We start from the raw sequence: 25,337 nt of genomic DNA, 5'->3' as shown, positions 1-25,337 counted from the left end.
AGCGTTTTCCCTCGGTTGTGACGCCCCGCGCCACGTGAAACCACAAAGCCCGAGCGAGCTAGCCGGACGGGGGGCGTTCCCTCTGGATCCTCCACCCCCTACGCCCTGCAGGCGTTCCGGCCTCTCAGGATAGGCCAAAAAAGAGGCGGAACTCCGAGATCCGGGGGCCGGTTTCCTCGCCGGATCAAAAAGCGAAGCGCACCGAGTGTCGCGGGAGCAGAGCCTCGGTCCCCCGGTCCCGCGACATGGCCTTCAACTTTGGCGCTCCCTCGGGTACCTCGGGCACCGCCGCAGCCACTGCAGCCCCCGCGGGTGAGTGACCCTCCCTGACCTTATTTTGGGGACCTGGGAGGCTTCCGGTCCGACCCCTCAGCCGGTGACGCTCGGGCTTGGAGATCGTGGGGTCTCCCGCCCACGCGGAGACCGCCGGGGCTTCGGGAAAGGGCGGGGGCCGCCAGAGGGTCGGGGAGGCCGCGGGGGCATCGAGGCCCGGCCCGGCGCGCTCCCGCCACGGAGGGGTCCCCGGAGGGCCCTGCCCTCCTGGGCTTGGCTTCCCGCCGCCGGGAAGTCTGGAGAGACTGGAAACTGCTCCTTTCTCTCCATGTCCGAGACCCGTCTTCCCTTCCCCTCCTCAGCCTCCGTGACTCGCGGGAACGCTCGCGTGGCTCCGGTGAGGACGGGGCTGTGAGGTTAGGGCTGGGGAAGCCCAGCCGCTTCCCTGCGGCGCCGTGGGCCCCCGCAGCAAAAGGGCGGGATCCGGTGCCGGAGTAGGTCCTACCGAGGGGTTTCTCGCGCCAGCTCCTTCCTCCGGTCCCCACCTCCTTTCCTAAACTTGTTTAGAACAAAGTGAAGGTCTGTCTTTGTTCACTGCTGTGAAACCTGCTGATTCTTCTAATACTTTTCTTGCTTTCTTTTCCTTTTCTTCTTCCCTCTCCTCCCTTTTAAAATTTTGTTTCTTTGCCTACACGCCTATCAGGATTTGGTGGGCTTGAGACTGCCAACTCCACCGCCAGTGGGTTTAATTTTGGGGGTTTCGGATTAACTGCTAATCCTGCAGTGAACTTTAATATTGGGAATTTCGGTGTTTCTACTACCTCGGCGACTCCGTTCAATTTTGGTAACAGTCTGGCAAGTGCAGGTAGATACTGCGGGTTGTATGTGTAACAAATGTTGGGAGCAGGAGTCCAAGAATATTTTATGGTTCCTAGAATTTGGGGAAAAAACAGCTTATGTCTGATAAGGAAAGAGCATTCATTTCCTATTGCTGAATCAGAAACATTTGTATCAAGTTTTGACGGTCATTAAAGATTTGGTTTTGGGAAGCCTTGCAAATTTTAATATTCCTTTGTGAAATTTGCATTTAATTGAAAAGAAGATACTTTCCAAGTGATAAGAATTTGGATGGGTTATTAGTTTGAGTAGAGTATATCTTCCAAAGTATAATCTCATCAGGCCCATTTTCTTGGGATTCTTGGACTCCTGCAGTTATTTTTCATTTTTCCTGCATCTTTCATTGAATTTCATTTGACCGTCCTTGTGTTTCTCCAGAGAAACAAGTCTTATACGAACAGCAGTAAACTATACTGTTTTTTAACCTCAGTAATAGAATATATTTTTTAACAACTCAGCAGATTAAGATTTCTGTAAAATAACAATTATAAAAGAATCCCCAGCTTACTGGATTTTTGACAAATGATCGGAGAGAGTGATTTAATTTACCGTGAGATAATAAATTCTAAAAGGTAGATAAATCATCTTTACATTCAAAGACATGATTAGGAAGATTTTGGTATCTATGTGTTGTTTGAAGATCCCTGGAAATTTTGCAAAACACAAGCTATAATCTATGTGTATTTATTTATTTAAAATAGTTCTATGTGTATTCTGTATTCAGTGACCCTGTAGACAAATCTTGCTCCTCAGCTGCTCGTATATGAATTCATTGTCCATATTCTCTTACTTTATGCCCATGCCAATTATATGCATTTGGCAAAGATTATTTACTCCCTAAAACTTATTTGGGAAGTCTGGTATTTTGTGCAGTGAGTTGTTACAGCATTATGAGTATCACCATGGCATCTGCGTTGAAAACATTTTGAAGAAAACTTGAAAATTCCAAAGATAAAATAATCTTTTATCATTAAGATATACTTAAAGTAAGCAGATGTTACTTGTCACCTGGTATATTCACTTTCCTTGTTTGCTTAAAATTGGCACTGGGTAAAACAAAATCATTATTTTGCAATTTGTGTTTCCTAAATAAAACCACCCACCTTTTAATTCAGCAACAGTTAATAAACCTATTTGATATATGCTTGATTTCATGTTCATTTGGAATTATCACTTTATGTGTAAGTTTTGAGTTGTTACAACTTTTAGCTGCTCATAGGTATATATAAACTAACTTAACCTTCAGCAAACAACTGATAGAAATACTATGTTGTATCTATGTTGATTCACTATTACTAATATATGTATTTGGTATTACGGAGCCTAAGATACCAGTGTTTTTATCATATAACCAATTCAGAATATATCATAATTATTCTGTAGAAGTGAAGACTAATAGAAAAGATTTAATGTTCAGTACTTCAGGTGATTTTTAATCTAAATGTTTACTTACAGTCTGAAGTACTGTAATGGAAGCTACACATATATGGAGTATTTGGTTGTGCCTGCATACAACATGTGGTATATACTTGTATAATTTTCCAATTCAGAATCATATGATGAATTTGTTTTTTCTTTTTATATCTTTTATATTACAGTATTGCTGAATCTCAGAAATAGATTAAAAGTTAAAACTCCAGAAAATCTATAGCTTAACTCAGAGAGTACTGATGGTCAAAACATTTGTCTTAAGTCTACAGCATCACATTGGTAATTGGGTAAAAACTGACAATGGGGAAAAAAAAAACGTAAAACAATTTTAGGTAGACTAGAATCCCATTCCGTTAATTTCATCTCTAAACTTACCTAAAAATGAAATTGGTATATTTGCCAGATTTTCTAAACTGTAGTGCAGAGGCCCTTGACAGCCATGCTAACCTTCCCTTCCTTCCACATTTTGTCACTTACCTTTTCCTTGAAAAAAATGTTCTTGTGATAGAGGTCAGAATGCAGTATGTTTCCTTTGAAAAACTGCTTTGTCCTGAAGGACACTAAGTAGAAATGTATACTAAAATAGATATAAGTAACTTGACTAAAGGTAGCATCGTAAACTGGAAATATAGTGTGCCATCAGATCTGCTTGGCATACTATTTTTAAGACATTTATTTGTCAAAAAAATAAAATGTATTGAATAAGTGTTTAAAATCCCTAAATTTCAAGTAGAAAATAGACTTCCTATTTCCTTTGGGGAAAATGGGAATATACAACACTACAAAACTACCATTTTTTTATAGCAATACTGTACTGGAATTCAGGAACTGCTGTCATTTTTTACAAAATTGTTCACATTGAACATATCACCAATCTAATTGACCCATTAATGTTTTCAGTGTTAAGTCTTGTAGGCATTTGAATTTGCAGCACCTATTTGAAAGGTAAAATTTTTCCTATTTTGGCAATAGGCTTTACATATCCTTACAGCTAGGTAACCATTAATCAGTTAACCCTTTAGTCAAAGGGTCTATTTCACTGTGGTATTTCTACTTTAAATATTTAGTTTCTTATTTCTTGTAACATACTGACTTCTTGATTAGTATTAGAATTTTTTCATTATTGAAAATAGAGAAAGGAAAATTAGATCAATGTATTTTGTCTTTATATTTAGCAATTAGTTATGAAATAATATGAAAAAGAAATTACCTCTTGTATACAAAAGATTCTTCCTGTCTATCCTTTTTTAATTAGGTGGGTTTGGAGGATTTGGGACAGCATCTACAACAGCAGGTTCTGCATTCAGCTTTTCTGCTCCCACCAACTCAGGCACTACTGGTAAGAGGACATCTCATCACTTACAGACATAAATGAACTAGAAATCACTTTTTGTTTTTATTTCCTAACTTATGCAATTCAAATTTTTCATTCAAAGGACTCTTCAGTGGTACTCAGAACAAAGGTTTTGGATTTGGTACCAGCTTTGGCACAACAACAGGAACTAGTACTGGTTTAGGTACTGGTTTGGGAACTGGACTGGGATTTGGAGGATTTAATACTCAGCAGCAGCAACAGCAAACTAGTAAGTATAAGAGGTTTTCACCCTACTTAAAACATAAAACTGTATGGGCATCCCCGGTGGCGTAGCAGTTGAGCGCTAGGTTGCGAAGCTGCACACAGCCTCTGCAGCGCCGGTTCGATCCCCGGCTGCTCCCCGGTCACCAGAGGAGGGTCCCACATGGCGCGCAGACCTCTCCTGCGGCCCGCTGCTCCCCTCAGCAGTGTACTTCGGTCCTGCCTGCTCTGCTCCTTGCTCTGGCTTTGGTGAATTCTCTCACGCTCCTGCGCTTCTGACTGTACCCAGTGCTTGTATAAATAAATAAATAAATAAATCTTTAAAAAAAAACAAAACATAAAACTGTAATAAGATACCTAACATTGAGTGCACTGTTCAAAATACTTTTAGTGGATTATTCTTTTTTTAAGAATTACAAACAGTATATTCCAAAAGATTTCAAAAGCTACTGCTCATGTTTATATGTATTACAACTGGAAAGAAGACTGGATGATTAGGACACTTTAAGGCCTTTGTGTTTAGTATCATTCCATTTAAATTTTCATTGCTAAAAATAAGACAAATCTAGAAAATGGCACAAAAGTAGTTTAATGAATTATAGCTAAGGTGAACACCTGGTAACACTGCCTGTTGGGAAGTTGAAACCTGGCCAGCCACTTCAGGAGCCCTGCCACATTTTATTCCCAATTGCTGCTTTGTGAGAGGAACTTTAGTCTGTCTTTTATGATTACTTCCTTACTTTTCTTTATAGTTTTGAAATTCAAGTGTTAACAGTTTTGTTCAGTTTTGCCTGTCTTAAATCTTTAGCTCTCTTGTTTTTCAGTTTGTTGAATAAATCAGATCATTTGTGCTATAGAGTTTTTCAGCAAAGACTTTATTGATTCCATTCTATGGTATAGTTTTTTTTTTTTTTTTAAAGATTTATTTAATTATGCATACAAGAGCTGGGGTACAGGCCAGAGATGCGGGGGGTGTGAGGATCCACCAGAGACAGAGTGGGTAACAGAATAGGCAGACTGACTGAAATACACTGCTGAGGGGAGCAGTGGGCGAGACAGGAGAGGTCTGCCTCACCATGTGGGTTTCTCCCTGGCTGGTCAGGGATTGAATTTATGCTGCAGAGGCTGTGGATTACTTCATAGTGCAGTGCTTAACCCCTTGTGCCACCATGGGGGCCCTCTATGGTACAGTTTTAACTAGTTTAACATATTCCAAAATTAGTTGGATCTAGGGGCTTATTTATGTTGATAGTTTTTTTGTTTTTAAGACTACTGTAAGTGTATTTTTTAATCAAGAGACATAATTTCTGATTGTCTCTGTTGTGATGTTAGCAGTAGCCTTTGTTGATCATTACTTAGATCTATTACATTGTTAGGGTTGCAGACTGCTGTCATTCCAACCCTACAATTCCTTTTTCATTTATTTGTTAAATAAAAAATTTCATCTACTATTTGATTATTTCCCTTAATTATTAGTTTTCAAAATAAAGAGTTGGTTTGCTATCATTCTCCAAAGGTGACTGATTTAATATTAGGAACTCTCAAGTATTCAAAACTATTTGATATTTTTTAATCCATTACATTATCCTTATTGATGCTTAAGTTGCAAAGTTGGGCCAGTTTAAGTCTCTTAGGATTATTTCCCAAGCAAGTCCTTTTGCCACAATGTAGAGCTAGGTTTATTTTTGGTAGTAGTTTTTTTAGACTGACTCTTTCATGGCTTCTTTACTAACTGACAAGGTAGTATTTTCCAGGGTTATCTTCTATAGGTTAATTTATTTAATTTTCTTAAGAACCCCATGAAATAATGTCCATTTTATAGGTGAGAGAATGTAACTTACCCACCCATATGTCTCAAAGTACTATAGTACATTAAGTTCCTTGACTTCCTGTTTAATGCCTTATCATTTTCACATCATTTCTTAAAATCACTTTTATTTCATTTCTCTTAGACTGAAATTCATTCTACTCAGTTGTTGAAGATTAGTAATTTGTTAAACATGGGTTTTAAGAATTGTCTAATAGGCTGAAGATAATAGTTTCAGAATTGTTCTTTCTAGTGTCCCATTAATCTTTTCTACTCTCTTCCTACAAAAATACAAAATTTGTATTTTCTCCAAATAGAGAAGGACAGTGATTTTTTTTTCTTTGTTTCTTGAAATAAATTCTCCAACTATGTTATTACAGTTGCATTTACTTTTATTAAATGTGAATCTGTTACTGTTCATTTTCAGAATGAAAGGGCTCATTCAAATAAGTAGCAGCTGTTTTTGAGTGTGTTTTTTGTCAGGTTTATAAGACTGAAAACCACAATCCTGTTCATACTTTCCAAGCCAACAGAATGACAAACATCAAGTAACCATATATGTATATGTACACTACCTTTTAATATATAGTACCTGTAGATAAGTGAAATTACTAAAATAGATCCATGTAAGATGCTATGGAATGTAAAGGAAGAACTAAATCTTGAAGGAATTAGCCAATTGGATAGAAAAGGGTATTGTGGGCAGAAGGGAAACACTGATGAATGCATGACTGCATGGCACAGCATAATGAATTTGAGACCTGCTATTGTGAGGAATTTGAGTATAATCTGCAGGTTGTGGAGCCATTACCTTATTTTAAAAACTCCTGTTTCTGAGGTGCTTGCTGTCTGGCTATTTCATCTCTGATAGATCTGATCTGAAATATCTGCATGCTTCCTCTTGTTTATTGAAGACTTTGGCAGCTGGTTCTTAGTGTTGCTTTTCTTTCCAAGTTCTGCTATTAAATTGGGTTGTTTTAGTATCCGCATGGCTTATTTGCATTTATTTGTTAGACAAAAAGAAACGTTTCTTTCATACCCTTTACCTTTTATTCTGAAGACCATCGTTACCCCACTTGAGCCAATATTCTTACCCTGGATCTTGGCAACACCTGAAACTGTTCTAATTCCAAAGCCACTAATGTAAAAATCCTCACAACCTATTGCTCTTTTTGCCTGGTTTTTTTTTTTTTTTTTTTTTTTCCCTAACTATTTCCAATATAGCTGTTCTTAGATCTCATCAGGATATTTAGACCACTACACTTTCTGCTCCTCATCAGCAGCTTCCTGTCTTCACCTTTTTCACCAGTTAAATTAGATACCATGTCCTTTCATTTTAGTCACTCTTTCCAATATGCTAAACTTCCTTGTCCTTGTGTTACATCTCTTTGAAAAACACACACACCCAACCTCAGCCTGTAGTAGCTCAACTATCTATCCAGATACTACCTGAGAAAATCACAAAATATAGAAGATTGACTAGTACCTCTAAATTCTTAATCACCAGCCTTGCTTTGGGCCTCAGCATTGCCTGGTATTTCTGCAGATAGTTTAGGGACGTCTCTAAACTTATTTCAGCTTATTCGCCCCTTTTCTCTAATGGTTATTTTCAACCTGTTCTCTTCAAATTTCTGTTCTCATTTTTAGTTGATGGCCTTAACTTCTACTTCAAAGAGAAACTAGAATCCCGCACTGTAATTCCTTAACTTTCCCACCACCACATCTGTTTTTTTACCTTCTCTATACCCATCCTTTCCTCTCTTCATCTTTGCTCTCAGTCTCATTCAGCTGCTTTCATGGGACCCTTGTGCTGTTTATTCCTACTCTGTCTCATGCACATATGTGCACGTACGCAATTCTTTATCTTCTCTCTTCAAGGACCCTGTCTTTTTCCTTAAAACATTAACAACAAAACAAACCTACTTTAATCTCACTTCAGCCACTACTCTCTTCTTCCCTTCCCCCTATTTGAAATACTTCAAGAAGAGTGGGAGGATCTCCTACTGCTTCCTTTTGCCTCTTGGCCCATATTAACCTGAGTTTCTATTGTCTTTACTCAAATAGTTGAGGTCATTAATCATCTTAAACCCAGTGAATATTTTCTGTTCTTTAATTGTGAAAAATTCTAACATAGTAAAGTTCTTTTCATTGATTTGTTCAAATCATGATCCAAACAAGGTCCACACATTCATTTTTTGTTACATCTTTTACGTTTCTTTTTAGTTTAGAGAAGTCCCTACTCTTTTTCCCATTAAGAACTGTTGCAGAAAACAAACCAGTTGTCTTATGAAATGTCTCACATTCTACATTTGTTTGTTTCCTTGTTGTGACATTTTTTAGTCCCCATATTTCTGGTTATGTGGAAAATGATCAGGAAAATTTGTGCTGTATTATAAATGGAAAACCATTATTTGTAGTAAGAAAAAGACAATTGCAATTAAGTACAAAGAAAGTTTGTTAATAAATTGTAGCTAGACTCCTTGCTTTAAACTCTGAGCCCCAGATGTGTTCCCTGCTTTGTTAAAAAGTGAGAAAAAGCAAGTGTCAAAAGGCGATAAAGGCATACTAGAGCACCAAATTGAGACTTTAAAGTATAAAATAAATATAATCAGTAATTTAAAGAATTTTTTGTTATGTGATTAAAGCATTATTAGTGACTCAACTGTTGTTTGAAGGTTTAATTTCATGTACTTACCTTTTGTAAATATTGATCTAACAGTTTTGCCTTTCTTTTACTTAGAATACTTATAGTACAGAGAAGTGATTTGCCCAACATTACACAACCAATAAATAGCCTATAATCCATTTGTTGTTATTTTCCCTATGTATTTGTAATATTAAGAAGGAAAAGTATTTATTAGCTGGTTATGATCAATTAATGTGTATCAATTGTCATGTAATTTTTTTTTCATTTTGTATTCCCTAAATTTTTATTACATATAGTAATATAGTAGTAATATAGTAGTAATCAGATTGTTTAGAAAAAATTTGTGCAACTTTTCCATGCCTATATGCATTCTTTCTTCATCTTTTTATTTTTGTTTTTTCAGGTAGGCATGATACCACACTAATTTATATAGATATGATTTGTATTCTGGTAATAGAACTACTTATTTTGAGATGACATGATTAGAAAAAGAAATTTAACATTGTAAAAATTGTCAGAGTGTATTAGTTTTCCTGATGCTGCCATAACAAAAATTTATTATCTCCGAATTCTGGAAGCCAAAGAAATGGGTTTCACTGGGCTAAAATCAAGGTGTTGATAGAGCTGTGTTACTTCTGGAGACTCTAGAGAATACATTTCCTTGCCTTTTTCAGCTTCTGCAGTTTCTCTGCCTTTTTTGGCTTCCCCTTCTTCCATTTTCAAAGCCAGCATAGCATCTTCAGATCTCTTTGAATCTGATGTTCTCCCCTGTTAAGGCCCCTTGTGATTTTGTTGAGCCCTCACTGGTAACCCAGGACAACCTCTACTCTATCACATCTGCAGAATTCCTTTTACTGTGTGAAACAACATATTTACAGGTTCTGGGAATTAGGATACGGACATCTTAGAGGAAAGAGAGCCATTATTCTGCCTACCACACTTAGAATCTGAATTGATTCTTTTTTGGAAATACTAATTTTGGGGTATATTTTTAGCATTAGGTGGTCTCTTCAGTCAACCTACACAAGCTCCTACTCAGTCCAACCAGCTGATAAATACTGCAAGTGCTCTTTCTGCTCCAACGCTATTGGGAGATGAGAGAGATGCTATTTTGGCAAAATGGAATCAACTGCAGGCCTTTTGGGGAACAGGAAAAGGATATTTCAACAATAACATTCCACCAGTGGAATTCACACAAGAAAATCCCTTTTGCCGATTTAAGGTATTAATACTACCTTTGATTTTCATTTGAAGAGTATAAGAAAAAAATGCTATTTTGGGTTAAAATATTTGGATTAAAACAATGCCAATTGCTTTTGTTTTTTTAGTACTTCTTGAATATAGTACCATTTACCTTTATTTTAGAAATAAAAAAATTGTAAAATTGAAGTAATTTCTTACATATGTGTGTTTGAAAGTGACCAGATCACGAAGGGAATGCTATTAAGTAATTTATTCCTAGGGAAAAAAATGTTAATAGGAGAATGGTCTGCTTCGCAACTCTAAAGGTGAGATTCAAAACTACAAGTTATATTGGTCATCATCTAACATTGGCCAGTACATTCTACCCAGCGTATAGGATGTGTAATACTGAATGTGTAATCCTTTTGTCACTGAATGTCAGTAGTCCATTTTCTTTTTTTTTCTGTGCTTACCTTTTCATTTGAAATTTGAATTTAATATAGGTAAACTTGGCAGTGTATTTTTCATCACAAAGTCATGTAGTAATCCAATTTATACTCCAGCCTCTTTTGAGTTGTTGACCTGTGTTACTCTAATAAATGTGTATATAAGCCTGCAATTGGAGCTACAAGGTTAAGGATCAGATCCTTGAACATGATCAAACAGGCAAAAGTTACCAACCTATCTTTTTAGAGAATACATGTTTATCGCATCACTCTAAGAAAAATGAAGCATATCTTTTCAGTATATATAGCTGAAATTATTATACTTTAGTGACTATGAGGAATACCATAATAGATGTAGTTTGAATATAACAGTTTTTAAAGTTGATATCTAACATGTATATGGTAAAATTTATAAATACTCATCTAGAGTGAATTTAAATTCTTTTTTAAAAGTTGTGTATAAGTGGTGACAGAAAAGACTATTTAAAAGAATAATTCTCTAGAAAGGTATAGTTATATTTAATATTATGTAAAAAACGGACCTGCTTCATAGGTTTTTGTTAATGAGACCATAAAATGATGTATTCATTCCTTATAGATTGACAATGTAACTTTAAAAGTATTTATTTGTAAATAATTTTTCTGTATATCTAATCTTAATCCAGTCAGATATATAGTAAAATAAATTAAATTTTGGTCTATGACTTTTGCGGTCATTTTTATAATGACATGCACAAGTTGTTCAACAATATTCAGAAAACATCTAACAATAATGGATATCAAAGTTTTTCAGTTGAGGAAGCTATTTGGTTATTCTGTTGAAGAGGAAATTTAATTTTTCTCTGTAAGTTTATGTTACACTTGGGTATAATTGTTTCTCTTTATAATTGTTTCTCTTTATAATTCTCTTTATAATTGTTTGCCCTTCTAGGGCACAGAGTGGTGGAAAAATCATTCCCTTCATTTTAAACATTAAGCTATTTTTCCTGTTTTAGCAGATATGAAGCTATTAATATTAAACACCTGAATTAAGATCTGTGCATATTTTGATATTGTTTATTTTGTCATTCCACAGGCAGTAGGCTATAGTTGTATGCCCAATAATAAAGATGAAGATGGGCTAGTGGTCTTAGTTTTCAATAAAAAAGAAGCAGATATTCGAAACCAGCAACAGTACTTGGTAGAATCATTGCATAAAGTTTTGGGAGGACACCAGACCCTTACTGTAAATGTAGAGGGTATTAAAACATTGCCAGATGATCAGTAAGTATACACTAAATGTGCTCTTTATGTGTGCCTTGGTCCAAAAAGAGTGAGCAACAGTTTTTGTTGCTAAAGCATAAATTAAATCTCAGAGCAGCATATCATTTCTCAGCTAGTAATTATACTGTATGTATAGAAACATACTTTTAAACATGTTTAAAGCTTTTTCTTAATCTTAGTTTCTTAACTTATTGGATGGTAATTATATCTTATGGTATTCATTCACAAAAAAGAAAGCTTAATCACAGCTGTGTACAAATCAAGAGACACAAAGACACAACTGGAAAGTTTGATTACTGTTCATGTACATTCATAAATGAGTTGCTCGATTAACTTCTTTTGTCCTATGTATCATTGTCAGACTTAGTGTCAAGATACTTCCTTGAAGATATTTTGGGTTAGAAGGGCTATTCGTGAGATAGGTGACTGAAATCAGATTTTGCTTCTTGTTCTTAATTATATCATCCCATAAAGCTTCAACAGATCTCCCAAAGAACTCAATTCTGGATAAAGAATAAACAACATTTACATAGGACTTTGCAGCTGAGTAAATCTTTTACAAATACTACTTGCATATCACATTTTAACTATTATCATTTAAGGTGATTTACAAGTGAACATAACATTAAATAAGGTTTCCTAATCTCCAAGGTTTAAGAAAAAATTTCATTCTCCCAACATCTGAATTCAGCTACCCTTTGAAATTCACATGCTGCATTCATACTTGTGGCTATGCATTACAAGCTCTATATTTTATAACTTGGTTATTTTTCTCTCAGGACAGAAGTTGTCATTTATGTTGTTGAACGTTCTCCAAATGGTACTTCAAGAAGAGTTCCAGCCACAACACTATATGCCCATTTTGAACAAACCAATATAAAAACAAACTTGCAGCAACTTGGGGTCACCCTTTCTATGACTAGAACAGAACTTTCTCCTGCACAGATCAAACAGCTTTTACAGAATCCTCCTGCTGGTATGTTTCTAGAGTTGAAGAGTTGAGAAAATGAAAGATACAGAAATATTTGATCACTATTTGGGGAGGAGTTGATTAGTTATTAATGTTAATTAAGCCAGTTTCCACTATTACATGCATACTTTATTTGAGTCAGTTTTGAATATTTTTATTGTCATCCATGTAATTTGTTTTATTATACAGCTAATACATTTTTTAGATTTTGAGAAATGATGGACTCAAGAAAAATAGCCTATAATCTCTCTACCTAATAGTTTTTTTCCCTAGTTTATCCCGTTTTAACTGAATATTCAAGTAAAACTGAATGTGTTCTTGCCATAAGAGATTCTAGATGGCATAACTAGATAGGTTAAATAACAGATCATCTTTACCTCCCTTCCACTGACGTACCTATTAATAATTATCTGTGATTTTTAACATAAACACGTATATTTAAGCTCTTTAAAAAAGGATTCTGCACTATACATTTACTGCAGCTTACTTTTTCACTTAACAGTATTTCTTAATTTCCCCATAACAGTACATGAAAGTAAATCTTGGTGTTTCAGAAACTATAGAACATTATGAATGCACCTTACTTCACTTAACCTCTAGTGTAAACAAACTTTTTCACTGTTAAACTTTGCAACAACTGACATTCTACTAAATAATATCTTCAAGCACATGGGCGTGTATCTTGTTTAGAATAAATCTTTGATACTGAAATTTTTGAGTTGAATGTATATACTTTGTATATTGTTAAATACTGCCAAATTGCTCTCCAAAGAAAATTTTACGATTTACATTCATAATCAGAATGTGGTACTTTTCTCATATTTTTATTCTATCTTCTCCTTTTGCTATATTTTTGCCAACAGTGGAGTCTGCCACTGTGGTGGTGAGATACAATTATATTTATAGCTTGCATTTCCTTGATTACTGAAAGTTGAGCTTTTTTTTGGTATATTTATTAGCCACATGTTTAATTTTTTTGTGAATTACCTATTCATGCCCTTTGCCCATTTTCTGTTAATTTTTTTTTCCTTTTTAAATTACAAGAGCTCTTTCTATATTCTGGGAATTAATCTATTCTGTAGAATATAGGTATTTCCTTTCAGTCTATACTTTTTTTAAGCCTTATCCTGTGAAATATTTTATAACAGTTATATTTGAGTCATTTTTCTTAACAACTTGGCATTAGGAAGGCCTTTCCCAGACAAATTTATGAAAAAGTTTCTTTTAGAAATATTTCTTCTTTATGACAGGTGTTGATCCTATTATCTGGGAACAAGCCAAAGTGGATAACCCTGATTCTGAAAAGTAAGTGTATAGTCCTCTTCATGTAAGAATTAACGTTACTAGGGAAGGGCCTCCCCGGTGGCCCAGCAGTTGAGCGCTGGGTTGCGTAGCTGCCCGCAGCCTCTGCAGTGCCGGTTCAATCCCCGGCTGCTCCCCGGCCACCGGAGGAGGGTCCCACATGGCGCGCAGACCCCTCCTGCCGCCCGCTGCTCCCCTCAGCAGTGTACTTCGGTCCTTCTGCCTGCTCTGCTCCCCGCTCTGGCTCTGGTGAATTCTCTCGCCCTTCCGCGCTTCTGACTGTACCCAGTGCTTGTATAAATAAATAAATAAATCTTTAAAAAAAAAAAATTAATGTTACTAGGGAAGTAAAATTAACTTTTTATATTTAGAGGGTTTATTTTTATTTTTATTGCATTATAAGACTCTAAAGCAACAGTGTGGTGAAAACATTGAATTTTTCAGTATCAGTCCCCTAATTATATTTGCATTTAAAAATGGAATTTCTGACTCAACTATATTTCCTATTTGTAAAATATTTACACGTAATTGTTACATAAAATTTCTGTGGTGTAATAATGTTGACTTCATTGTCAGAACTGTCTTAGAACCCTAGAAAATTAATGTGAATTTATATGAATGTTATTGTGAAAACTTTTCTTATATTTTGTAATGATAGACTTAGGGTCTGAAAATTGACTACTTGCATTTCTTCAGGTTAATTCCTGTGCCAATGGTGGGTTTCAAAGAACTTCTTCGAAGACTGAAGGTTCAAGATCAGATGACTAAGCAGCATCAGACTAGATTAGATGTAAGCATTTAGTTTGTTTGACCCTGGGAGTAGAGTTGTCAAAGGGATTTGTAGACATTTCTTTTTACCATCTGATCTACTATTTTGTCTTACAGGAGAACAATATAGTGTTTACTGCAAATTAACAATTACAGTTTTAGATAACTACTTCATGTTTTACAGTGTCTTCTTATCCTCTTATTATATCACAATATAAGCCATTGCCTTAGAATGATTTATGGATAGGGACAATTATGGGATTAATTCTTATTGGGAAACATTAATGAAATGGGATTTCAACTCAAGTTTGTAAGGTTAAAACTTCATAAGGCAAACAGTGGGGTTTCAGGCCAGGCAAAAAGTCATAAGAGGCATAGTCCAGAGGCATAAAAGTATATTCAGTTGTGTAATTAACACAACTTTCTCTCCACTCTGATCACTCCACAAGCAATCTGCAATAGTTGATTGGCTTATACCATATTTTTCAGGAGTAGTTAGATTAGGGTTAATTGTTTATTATGGCCCCTCCTGGGTGTCACTTCATACATCTTTTTCCATTCATGACATGATTATGGGCTGTATTCCATAATATTTCGCATTCCTTTATTCCTTCTGAAAAATATATTCCTTCTGAAAAAACTTAGTCTCATCATAAATATCCTGGAACTGAAAAGAAATGGTACCTTTTCATTTTTAGATGTACAAAAAAGAAGAAATATAAATGCAGATTTAAAAAGGAAGTTTGTATTTTAAGAAATGAGTCTCAGTCTGAGCTTAGAATTAGACTTAGCATCTCAATGAATCTGATGAATCATGGCATCTATATTTGATTTTATATTTAAAAATTTTTTTGAACAGATCATTTCTGAAGATATTAGTGAATTACAGAAGAATCAGACTACAACTATGGCTAAAATAGCACAGTACAAGAGGAAACTCATGGATCTTTCCCATAGAACCTTACAGGTAATAATTTGGACTTTTTTTTTCAAAAATGTATTAAGACTATACGGGCCTCCCTAGAGGCGCAAGGGGTTAAGATGCAAACTATGAAGCTGCAGCCACTGCAGCACGAGTTCAATCCTTGGTCAGCCAGGGAGCAGCAACCTACATGGCAACCTACAGACCTCTCCTGACTCACCTGCTGCTCCCCTCAGCAGTGTATTTTGGTCAATCCGCCCATTCTGTTCCCCACTCTGTCTCTGGTGAATCCTCTCACCACCCGCACCTCTGGCCTGTACCCTAGTTCTTGTATGCATAAATAAATAAATCTTTTTTTAAAAAAAAAAAAGACTATATATATATGTGGTAGAAGTGCTAACTATGGATTTTTGTAATAGGAAAAAAACCTGAAAGGAAATAATGATAGCATCATAATCTGAAACTGAAATTACCAAACTCTCTTACTTAGTAAAAGCTAGATGTTTGAGGTGTCAGAGGATTAGGTGAGGAAAGCAGAAATAAAATAAATTCAGATCTTATTAAGAGGGTGAGGGTGAAGACGGTGAAGAAATAAATCATGTTGATGCAAGGAAAGCATGAACTTGATCATTAATATTTGGTTTTCATAAAAATAACAGAAAATACTGTGTTGATTTTTAGTACTGGTGAAGAGAATATAACCAATAGTGAATGAAAACAATTTTATAGAACTTCCAAATTAGAAGACATAACAGAATGAATAGCAATAAAAATGGAAATGATAAACTGTTGTGAAAATAGAAACACTGGGCCTCCCTGGTGGCATAGGGGTTAAAGACAGCGCTATTGGCTATTGCCAGCCACTGCAGCACGAGTTCCATTCCTGGCCTGCCAGGGCCCACATGGTGCAGCAGACCTCTCCTGCCTCACCCGCTGCTCCCTGCAGCAGTGTATTTCAGTAAATCTACCTGTTCTGTGCCCTACTCTCTCTGGTGAATCCTGTCACCCCCTGCACCTCTGGCTTACACCCCAGTTCTTGTACACATAAATAAATCTTAAAAAAAGAAAATAGAAACATTACTCTATAGAATGCTGCAAAAAGCTGTACAGAGGCAAATTTATAGTGTAAAGAAAAAAACTTCATTTTTAAAAATACAAATGCAAAGTGTGTAGAACTCAGTATTATTTTAAGGAATTAGAAAAAGACTATCAAGATAATCCAAAAGAAACGAATAGGAAAGAGAGAAAGATATGTGAAATGAGTGAAACAGAAAAAAAGTAATAATAAATTGTAAAGCTTCTTTGAAAAGACCATTAAAATAGCTAAGCATGACATGAGTCTGAACAAGGGAAAAAGGATTCCTCTCTTGTGTCTGACACAAGAAAAAGAAAAATTATTGGGGAGAAAGGAGGCATCACCAGATATGCGCAACAGCATAAGAAAATAACAGCATGTAATTTAAGGCAACACATTTGGAAGATACTGGAAACATGGCTTTCTAGCAAAATTAAAATTACCAAAACTAATCCATAGAGATATTAAAATCCTAAATGGAGGGATTTCTACCATAGAAGCAATTGGAAAAGTTATTAAAAGTCAACTGTGGAAAAAGCACCAAGGTCAGATCGTTTCATTGTTGACTTTATCTAATCACTAATATGCCAGTGTTATTTTAATTATTCCAGACAAAGAGAAAAAAATATAGCTTCCCATTTTTAAACAGTTTTGAGATGAGATTTACATACCATGCCATTTAAATAAAGCCTACAGTTAAATGGTTTTTTAGTATATGTGCAGTCTTATGCAACCATCACCATAGTCAATTTTAGAACACTTTTAATACCCTGAAAAGAAACCCCATGCTCATTAGCAGTTACTCCATTTCACTCCAAGGCAACTTTCTGTCTCTATAAATTTGCCAATTTTGGATATTTTGTATAAATGGACTCATGTAATACATGGTCTTCTGTGACTGGCCTTTTTTGCATAGTGCGTTTTCAAAATTCATCTGTGTAGTAGCATGTAATAATATATCGTTACTTTTAATTGCTCAATATTCCACTAGATAAGTATACTGTATTTTTATTGATTAATAGACATTTTGGTTGTTTCCACTGTTTGCATATTATGGCTACTGCTGCTGCTAACACTCATGGGCAGTTTGTTTGTGTAACCATTGCTTTCATTTCTCTTGGGAACATAACCCTGGGATTGGAATTGCCTGTGTTTAACTTTTTGAGAATTGTTTTCCAGAGTAGCTGTACCATTTTACATATCTGCTTTTAGTATATCCCAAAGTAAAAATCCATAAACATGATTAAATTCTAATAGAGGTGCAGATTATGCTAGGAGAAAAAGCCAAACTTCAAGGGTATACATGGAATGATTCCATTTATGTAATATGCAACAGGCAAAACTAGAAACAGGTAACAGATCAGTACTTCTAGGGGCGGAAGAAAACTTTTAGCGGTGATGGAAATGTGTGTTATCTTGATTGTGGTGATGGTTAACATGAGTATGTTTGTCAAAATTCATAGAACTGTACATCGTAAAAGGGGGAATTTTGTATATGGATTATATTTCAATAAATCTAACCCCCCCAAACAGAAATGTGTAACATCTAAGTGAAATATAAACAAAGAGACTCCATCTACTTATATTCTAGAAGAATATATTGTGACCAAGTAAGGTTTATTTCAGGAATGCAGGGTTGGTTCTATAGTATTATAACAATTTACTATATCTACATAGTAAAGGAAAAAGTATATGATATCAAAAACGAACAAAAAGTATTCTAGGGAGCAAAGCTAGCCAGGCATATGTGTTGGGAAAACTTAACAGCCCCTTCCAAAAAAATTTAACTAGACCACTGTCTTACAACATATATAAAAATTAACTCAAAATGGGTTAAAGGTTTGTACCTAGTACCTGAAACCATAAAACTAGAAGCAAGCATAGACACAAGCTCCTTGATATCATGCATCACCAAGAGCAAAGTGGACATCAAGAGTGTGAGAGAATTTGCTTTGCTCTTACATATTCTCATGTTATATTGCTTCTTAAGCACAAAGTCTTTTAAAAACGTCCAGTAAAAATTTTAAGTAACATTTAAGAAAGACTTAGTAAATGTCTAAACTTTTTTAAAAAACCGTAAAGCACCTAATTTAAAACAATGTTAAGTGTACGTCAATCTAATGTCACTTGTCTAACAGAAATGGACAGAAACATAATTGGTAACTGGAACTGTTAAGATCAGTATTGTTAGTGTATTATTCAGATGGTTTCTTTCAACAACTGATTGTTACGTAACACTTGCAAAACTGAAAACAGATGACTTTTGGTGTTGGTGTGTGTGTCTACTTTGTGTAGGTCCTGATCAAACAGGAAATACAAAGGAAGAGTGGCTATGCCATACAAGCTGACGAAGAGCAGTTACGAGTTCAGCTAGATACAATTCAGTGTGAACTAAACGCACCTACTCAGTTTAAGGTAAGCATATCAAACCATAAAGCTAGAATTTGTTTCAGGTGGATCTGCAGATAAATGCCACATGGTCTTCAAAAAAGGAATTTTGTATACTTAATAAATACAAGTATTCTCTTTACACAAAATTTTCTAAAGTAGCCTCTTAATTGTGTTATTTTGGGCTTGTATTACTGTTTCAAATAATGTACAGGGGGAGAATTGCACAAATTGCTTATAGTACCTATTAAAAGAAAACATTCTCTTTAGAAGTGGTACTCTTGTTTGCAGTTGTAATTTGACTGTCTTATTTTAGGGCCGACTGAATGAACTGATGTCCCAAATCAGGATGCAGAATCACTTTGGAGCAGTCAAATCTGAAGAAAGATATTACATAGATGCAGATCTCTTACGAGAAATCAAACAGGTAAGTGTTGCACTAGAGTGCACTTCTAAAAAGGTGAATTTACTTATTTTGCTGAGCATGATCCCTTCCAGCTCTATCCATGTTGCTGCAAATTGCATGTGTTTATCTTTTTTGAATGCTGAGTAATATTCCATGGTGTATATGTACCACATCTTCTTGATCCAGTCATCTATTTTTGGGCATTTGAGTTGTTTCCAAAGCTTAGCTATTTGTAAATAGTGCTGCTATAAACATAGGGGTGCAGGTGCTCTTTGGAATTGATGTTTCTGTGTCCTGAACCAGATACACTCTATGGGGGCTGGGGGGCGGGGAAAGGAGGGATTCGGGTCAACATAAGGGGGTTGCAATTGTATGGGGAATATAAAAATAAAATTAAAATTTAAAAAAAAAGAAAGGGACAAAAGAAACATGACAACTAAATGTCACATGTTATATTGGGACAGCGGGCAAAACTTTGCATTGGGCCTGAGAATTAGATGGTAATAGAAATGTATCTACTGATTTTGAAGACATTATCTGATTTTGATAGATCATTGTGGGAATTATAGTAGCGTGTTTTAACTTAGAGCAAAGACAGTGAAGTATGCAAGGGTGATAGGGTACTGTATCAGCAATTTACATTCAAATGGTTCTGGAAACAAAATGCTTTGTGCTTGTTGCTTTTCTGAAAGTAAAAGCATCATGGCCCCTTCAAGATAAATAAGAATAAAAAAGATTCTTTAAAAAAAAAAAAAAAGGGTGAATTTACTACTATATATCTATTATGATGGCTCAAATCCAAAAAACAGAAAATAAATGTTGGTGAGGAGAGAACCTTTGTGCATTACTGGTGGCAATGTAAAATGGTGCAGCTGCTGAGGGAAATAATACGGCAGTTCTTTAAAAATTAAGCAAAAAAATTTTATGATTTCACTTATATGAGGTAGCTATAGTAGTCCAGTTCAAAGACAGAGAGTAGAATGGTGGTTGCCAGGGACTGAGGGGTGGGGTAATGGAGAGTTAGTGTTTAATAGGAACAGAAAATTAAAAATAAAAACATTCTCGAGATAGGTGATAGTGATTGTGGAGCAACAATATGAATGTAATTAATAGTGCTGAACTGTACATTTCAAAATGCTTTAAATGGAGAATTGTTATATATGCATTACTACAATAAAAAAAAAAAGCTCCCCCCTAAAAAGATGAATTCATTGGTAGTGGATGCACTGGAATTCCTTAGACCCCACTACCCAATATGCAGACAATAGCAGTCACACCTGGAATGTCATTAGAAATACCAACCTAAGTTCTCACTTTAGAAAACCTACTTATTCCCATTTTCTCAAGATCATAGAGCGACTTGTATGCATGCTAAATTTTGAGAAATAGCTGCACTATATCCTATTTTCTTAATCTGTATGCCACATATAAATTAGCCCTCAGCAGACCTGGGTAGAGGTCAGGGTGACCAGTACCTCCAACCACTTGTCTAAAGCTGATCTTGTATGAAAAAGTTGGGAGGTATTCCCCTAGCTTATTTCATAGGATAAATAGACTGGCTTAATGAAATGGAAGGATTTAACATCCAATCACTGACTATGTCTAGAGAAAAAATATTAAGATGGTAAACTTTGTAGAATTTATCAGGTAGAACTGGCATGGCCATGAGGATTTTAGATGGTTATTTAAAAAAACAATCAGTATATTCAGTTTTACTATGGTCTTAGATTAGATGTTGCCATTTTATACATCTAAAAACTAGGTTTTTGGAAAGTATACATATACTTGATTATATTTCATGGTAAATACTTGAAAATAACTGAGTGATTCTAGCATATTAAAATAAAGGATTATGTAAAATGTATGCCATAAAATCGGGAATAACATAAGCACCTATCTAAAACGATGAAAAACTGTCTTTCAGGATTGAACCAAAGCTATTCACCCTTTTGTGACTGAGCCAGGTTGCTTAACTGTGTCTTGATTTCTTTTTATCTGCAGAGATAATAATGGCACTCCAAAGGGTGCTAAAGGGATTTAATGAGTTGTTAGTTACTACCCACCAAGTTCTTAAAACTGCCTTATAATAACTCGGAAGGATTCTGTCAGCAACAAGAGCTATCACCATTGTTATCACTTTGTACTTTAAAACATAAGTTTTACTTTTTGCCAGTCATCTATAGTTGAGTACTTTTTTTGTAATCTTTTATTCTCATACCTTTGTTTTTTATCAGGTTAGTATAGGCATTCAGAATTTCTGTTTAAGATATTGTTAATTATATTTGATTTTATTGCTTCTAGAGAATATATTACTGATAATCATATGAAAGTGTTAGCTAAAGACATAGTTTAAGTGTTTAAATATGTATTCCCACCATATTTAGAGTAGTTACTAAGTACTGTATTGCTAGTAAAATAGTGGGGAAAAGTCTTGTGAGAGAAGCTTTCAAATTACCAATTTTTTTTATTCTAGCATTTGAAACAACAGCAGGAAGGCCTTAGCCACTTGATTAGCATCATAAAAGATGACCTAGAAGATATAAAGTTGGTAGAACATGGATTGAATGAGACCATTCACATCAGAGGTGGTGTCTTTAGTTGACAGTGTACAACTTGTGCCAAGGGTTTGTGAAATGTATCTTCTTGCTACATCAGTCCTTCCTTAAGAATGAAGCTGACCACATGGAGGGAAAACAAAAAATCTCCTGGTTTGGTTTTTGTGAAGGTTTCTGAGAAATTTTTGTTTTTCAAGTCTGAAACAACATAGTCACATTACAGCTCTTCAAAGATAGCCTTTTGAAAGTGTGAAGATGTACTTTATAAAGAGAAGTACGTAATTGCCAGAAAATATGTACTGTCATACAGTTTTACAACAGCATTGTTAAAAGTAATCAATGTTTAATGATTATTCTCTATTGAGCCTGTACTCTGCTTTCCATAGCAAGTAAATATGAATTATCTACTTTGCACATAGCAAAATAAACTGTATAATACGTGGCTATTGGAGATTAGTACTTCAGAATGTAAATGTACATCAGCTTTTATATTTGTGAATTCACTTATGGGAGCAGTAAAGAAAATCCAAGAGTATTTAATGATTAATGTGGTTTTCTTTTCGTTCTATAAAGATTGGAAAATATATTTTTATATTATTTTACTTATTTGGAATTTACAGAACACAGCTAAGCAATTAGGATGTAACAAAATTACATTTTATCATTTTTACAACTTTTTTGTTTTTTAAACCTCTTTATTTCTAAAGATGAAAACATAAATAAATTCTTGATTATATTACTTTTATATAATTCTGTCTGGTGCTTTGTTTATTTGGCTTTGGGAGAATTAATCATTTGTGTCCACACAAGAACTAAATCATAATCACAATTCAAGAATTTTATAATTTCCTTGTTTTTGAGTCTGATTTTTTTGTTCCTAGGGAAAATTTATCAATGCTGATAAATACTTTAACTAGCACATGTAAGTAAAATTTAATTCAGATGTCATGTAAGATAAAGAATGCCCGAATTTAACAGGTTTTCTAAGTACATACTGTACATCTTCATTGCATCATATTGACCCCTCTTGGAATGCTTTAACTTTGTACTTTTATGTGATACTTTGGTTTATGAGAGGTGCCCTGTGAATCTTGTTGCGGCGTTTACCATGGAGAGGGTGAGGACTATGATGCACTGTATAGCCAGAGGCTTTCCGCTGAGATGCCACTGAAGGAAATTGTTTGCAGTTGCACACTAGAAAACAGTTGTGTAAGAGACTAAAAGTTTAAAACTAATTTTTTTTCCTTTCCTGGTTAGCTACTAGAAGTTTGCAACCACTTCTGTCATGTTTATGGCATGCAGATTTGCTATACTACTCTAAATATTACTCTCCTTCATCATACTTTCCTACTCACTGTTCTAATTCCAGCAGTGTTGGGAGAGGAATTTCTTTTCTCTCCTTGTCTGTTTTCTTTTTGGTCCAGAAAACAGGCAGTTCCATCCTCATCCACACAGCCAAGTGTGGACGAAGGCGCTTCTATCCCTTTGTACCCCACCTCCATCCTCTTTATAGTAAGAAGAGTTGCTAGTGGACAGGTGATAAATGGGGCATACTCTGCTCACTTCTAGCCTTTCGTTTTACATGTTGTAATATTGTTAGGTTCTTAATCCCAAGAAATACATACACCTGGCTAGGGCCCAGGGCTTGCCTTTTAAAGATCAGTCCAAGTCCAGTCAGCTGCCGAGGTTTGTGTCATACTAGTGACTGATATGCAAGGCAGAACTGCTGTTCCAGTTCATGTAGCTAATTAGGTAACTAGATTCGGTCTATACCCAGGTGTGTCCCAAGCAAGTGATAACCAAATTCTACATTTGGCTGGGGAGGATGAAAAAAGACCCATTTTGAACTTAGAACTAAGCTGTGTTCTCCAGCACAGATTATCAGAAGGTGTGTTTAGTCATCAAGTGGCCAAGGGTTCTTATGGACAGTCTGCTCAAGATTCTGTACATGGAGAGGTAAATGGTAGAAATAAGGCACATTATACCCCTAACACCTAGTTTAGATTTAATGCAGTTTATCTTCGAAATTGATCTTAAATCCTTTTTGAAACAAAGTGTAAGCAAGCATCAGTTACCAAAGCCTAACTTGGTCACTATTCAACTACCACATTTCCTTGGAGAAAAGTGGACACTGTGAAAAGTATTTACTGAGGGAAGATGAATTGAGGGGTGAACTATTTGAACTCAAAGTTTGATTCTTCAAAGATAATTAGGATATCTTTACAATTTAACGAATCAAATTCATGCTAAACACTAACACTGGGTATCTTAATAGCTGACAATTCTAGTGAAATTATGCCTAATAACCTTAAAAGTCTTTTATTGAATTCAATCAGAAGTATACAGATAGGTTTTTTTGTAATCCTAATACAGGAATAAGTGAAAAATGCATTTTATGGCATCTGGACCAACTTTTCTGAATTTGCAAAATGAATAACATTAAATACTCAATTCTCATTCTGTCAACTGACTTTGGCCAACAAGTGAAAAAGACCTTTCTTTTTGGTGACTTTACGAGGGATCCCTGTAATGTAATTATTCAAGTAAATAAAGACTCTACCAGACTACAGGCTATATAGCAACCTATAGTAAAAGCAGTGATAAAAATGGTGACTTTCCCAAAAGCTGGAAGGAGCATATTGCCAGAAGATGCAGAAGGATGGGTTTTGGGACCTGGAACTGGAACTGGATCTGGGCCTGGGTCTGGAGCTGTTAATGAGAACACACAGTCACTGACACATCATTTTCAATATAAAGTATCATCCACCATACCATATATGCAGAATATGCAGAGAAACATTAATGTTAGAAACTTACCTGAAATACTTAGAACCAGGAATAACTTTTGAATAAAGTTCATTACTGATTTCAGACTATTCCCGTTTGTGTGTGTGTGCATATGTGCATGTGCAGTGATCTAGATTTTATCTAGGATCTCACAAGCTTTCTAAATAATATAGACAAGACAGTTTTTTTATTGAAGTTCTCCAGAATTTCTTACCAATTTTCTTTTTTCACTTTCTGTATACTTTGGGTTTAATTCTTTATTTCAAGTAAGAGTGCATATGTCATGCATATTCTAATAGCTTCCAATAAACAAATGTAGCTACAAATTAATTATAGTTGCATTTATGCCTTGCAAGCTGATAAAGAATAATTTTTCCCCCTCCATACATACACAAAACACTGCCCTGGAGAAAACTACTTCTCTTTAATCTGAACCAACAAAAACAGTAGAGTTCACCCATCTCAGGATTATGTTTCACAGAGCCCTTAACCCAGAAAACTGCTGGCTCTCTTTTTGTTTAAATGGACTATATGTAAGGGGTCTGACTGGAAATAAGGAAAACAGACCAATTACAAGCAGTGAAATTGAAATGGTAATCAAAAATCTCCCCCAAAACAAAAGCCCAGGACCTGATGGATTTA

The 25,337-nt window shown here is 35.3% G+C and overlaps 2 protein-coding genes across 3 annotated transcripts in view; one reads left to right on the top strand and one right to left on the bottom strand.

The window, feature by feature from the left end:
* Nucleotides 1–89: 89 nt before the first annotated feature.
* NUP54 (nucleoporin 54) lies at nucleotides 90–22,641 on the top strand. Its single transcript, XM_037529059.2, has 12 exons — nucleotides 90–312; nucleotides 3,857–3,940; nucleotides 4,038–4,184; nucleotides 9,627–9,853; nucleotides 11,335–11,522; nucleotides 12,302–12,498; nucleotides 13,743–13,797; nucleotides 14,491–14,584; nucleotides 15,422–15,529; nucleotides 18,855–18,974; nucleotides 19,264–19,374; nucleotides 21,827–22,641. Exons 1-12 carry the CDS (start codon nucleotides 246–248, stop codon nucleotides 21,953–21,955), a joined length of 1,527 nt encoding a protein of 508 aa, XP_037384956.1. The 5' UTR covers nucleotides 90–245; the 3' UTR covers nucleotides 21,956–22,641.
* The window catches only part of ART3 (ADP-ribosyltransferase 3 (inactive)), an 88,123-nt gene continuing 85,419 nt past the window's right edge, over nucleotides 22,634–25,337 (bottom strand). For both annotated transcript variants that reach the window (XM_037529060.2, XM_054688265.1), the window contains exon 9: nucleotides 22,634–24,617. In XM_037529060.2, the coding sequence (XP_037384957.1) occupies nucleotides 24,448–24,617 (170 nt within the window). In that variant the 3' untranslated portion in view covers nucleotides 22,634–24,447. The remainder of the gene's footprint in view (nucleotides 24,618–25,337) is intronic.

The sequence above is a fragment of the Talpa occidentalis genome, unplaced genomic scaffold, assembly GCF_014898055.3.
Source record: "Talpa occidentalis isolate TD23 unplaced genomic scaffold, MPIMG_talOcc4v2.1 talOcc4.6, whole genome shotgun sequence".
NCBI lineage: Eukaryota > Metazoa > Chordata > Mammalia > Eulipotyphla > Talpidae > Talpa > Talpa occidentalis.
This window is presented reverse-complemented; position numbering and strand designations above follow the sequence as displayed.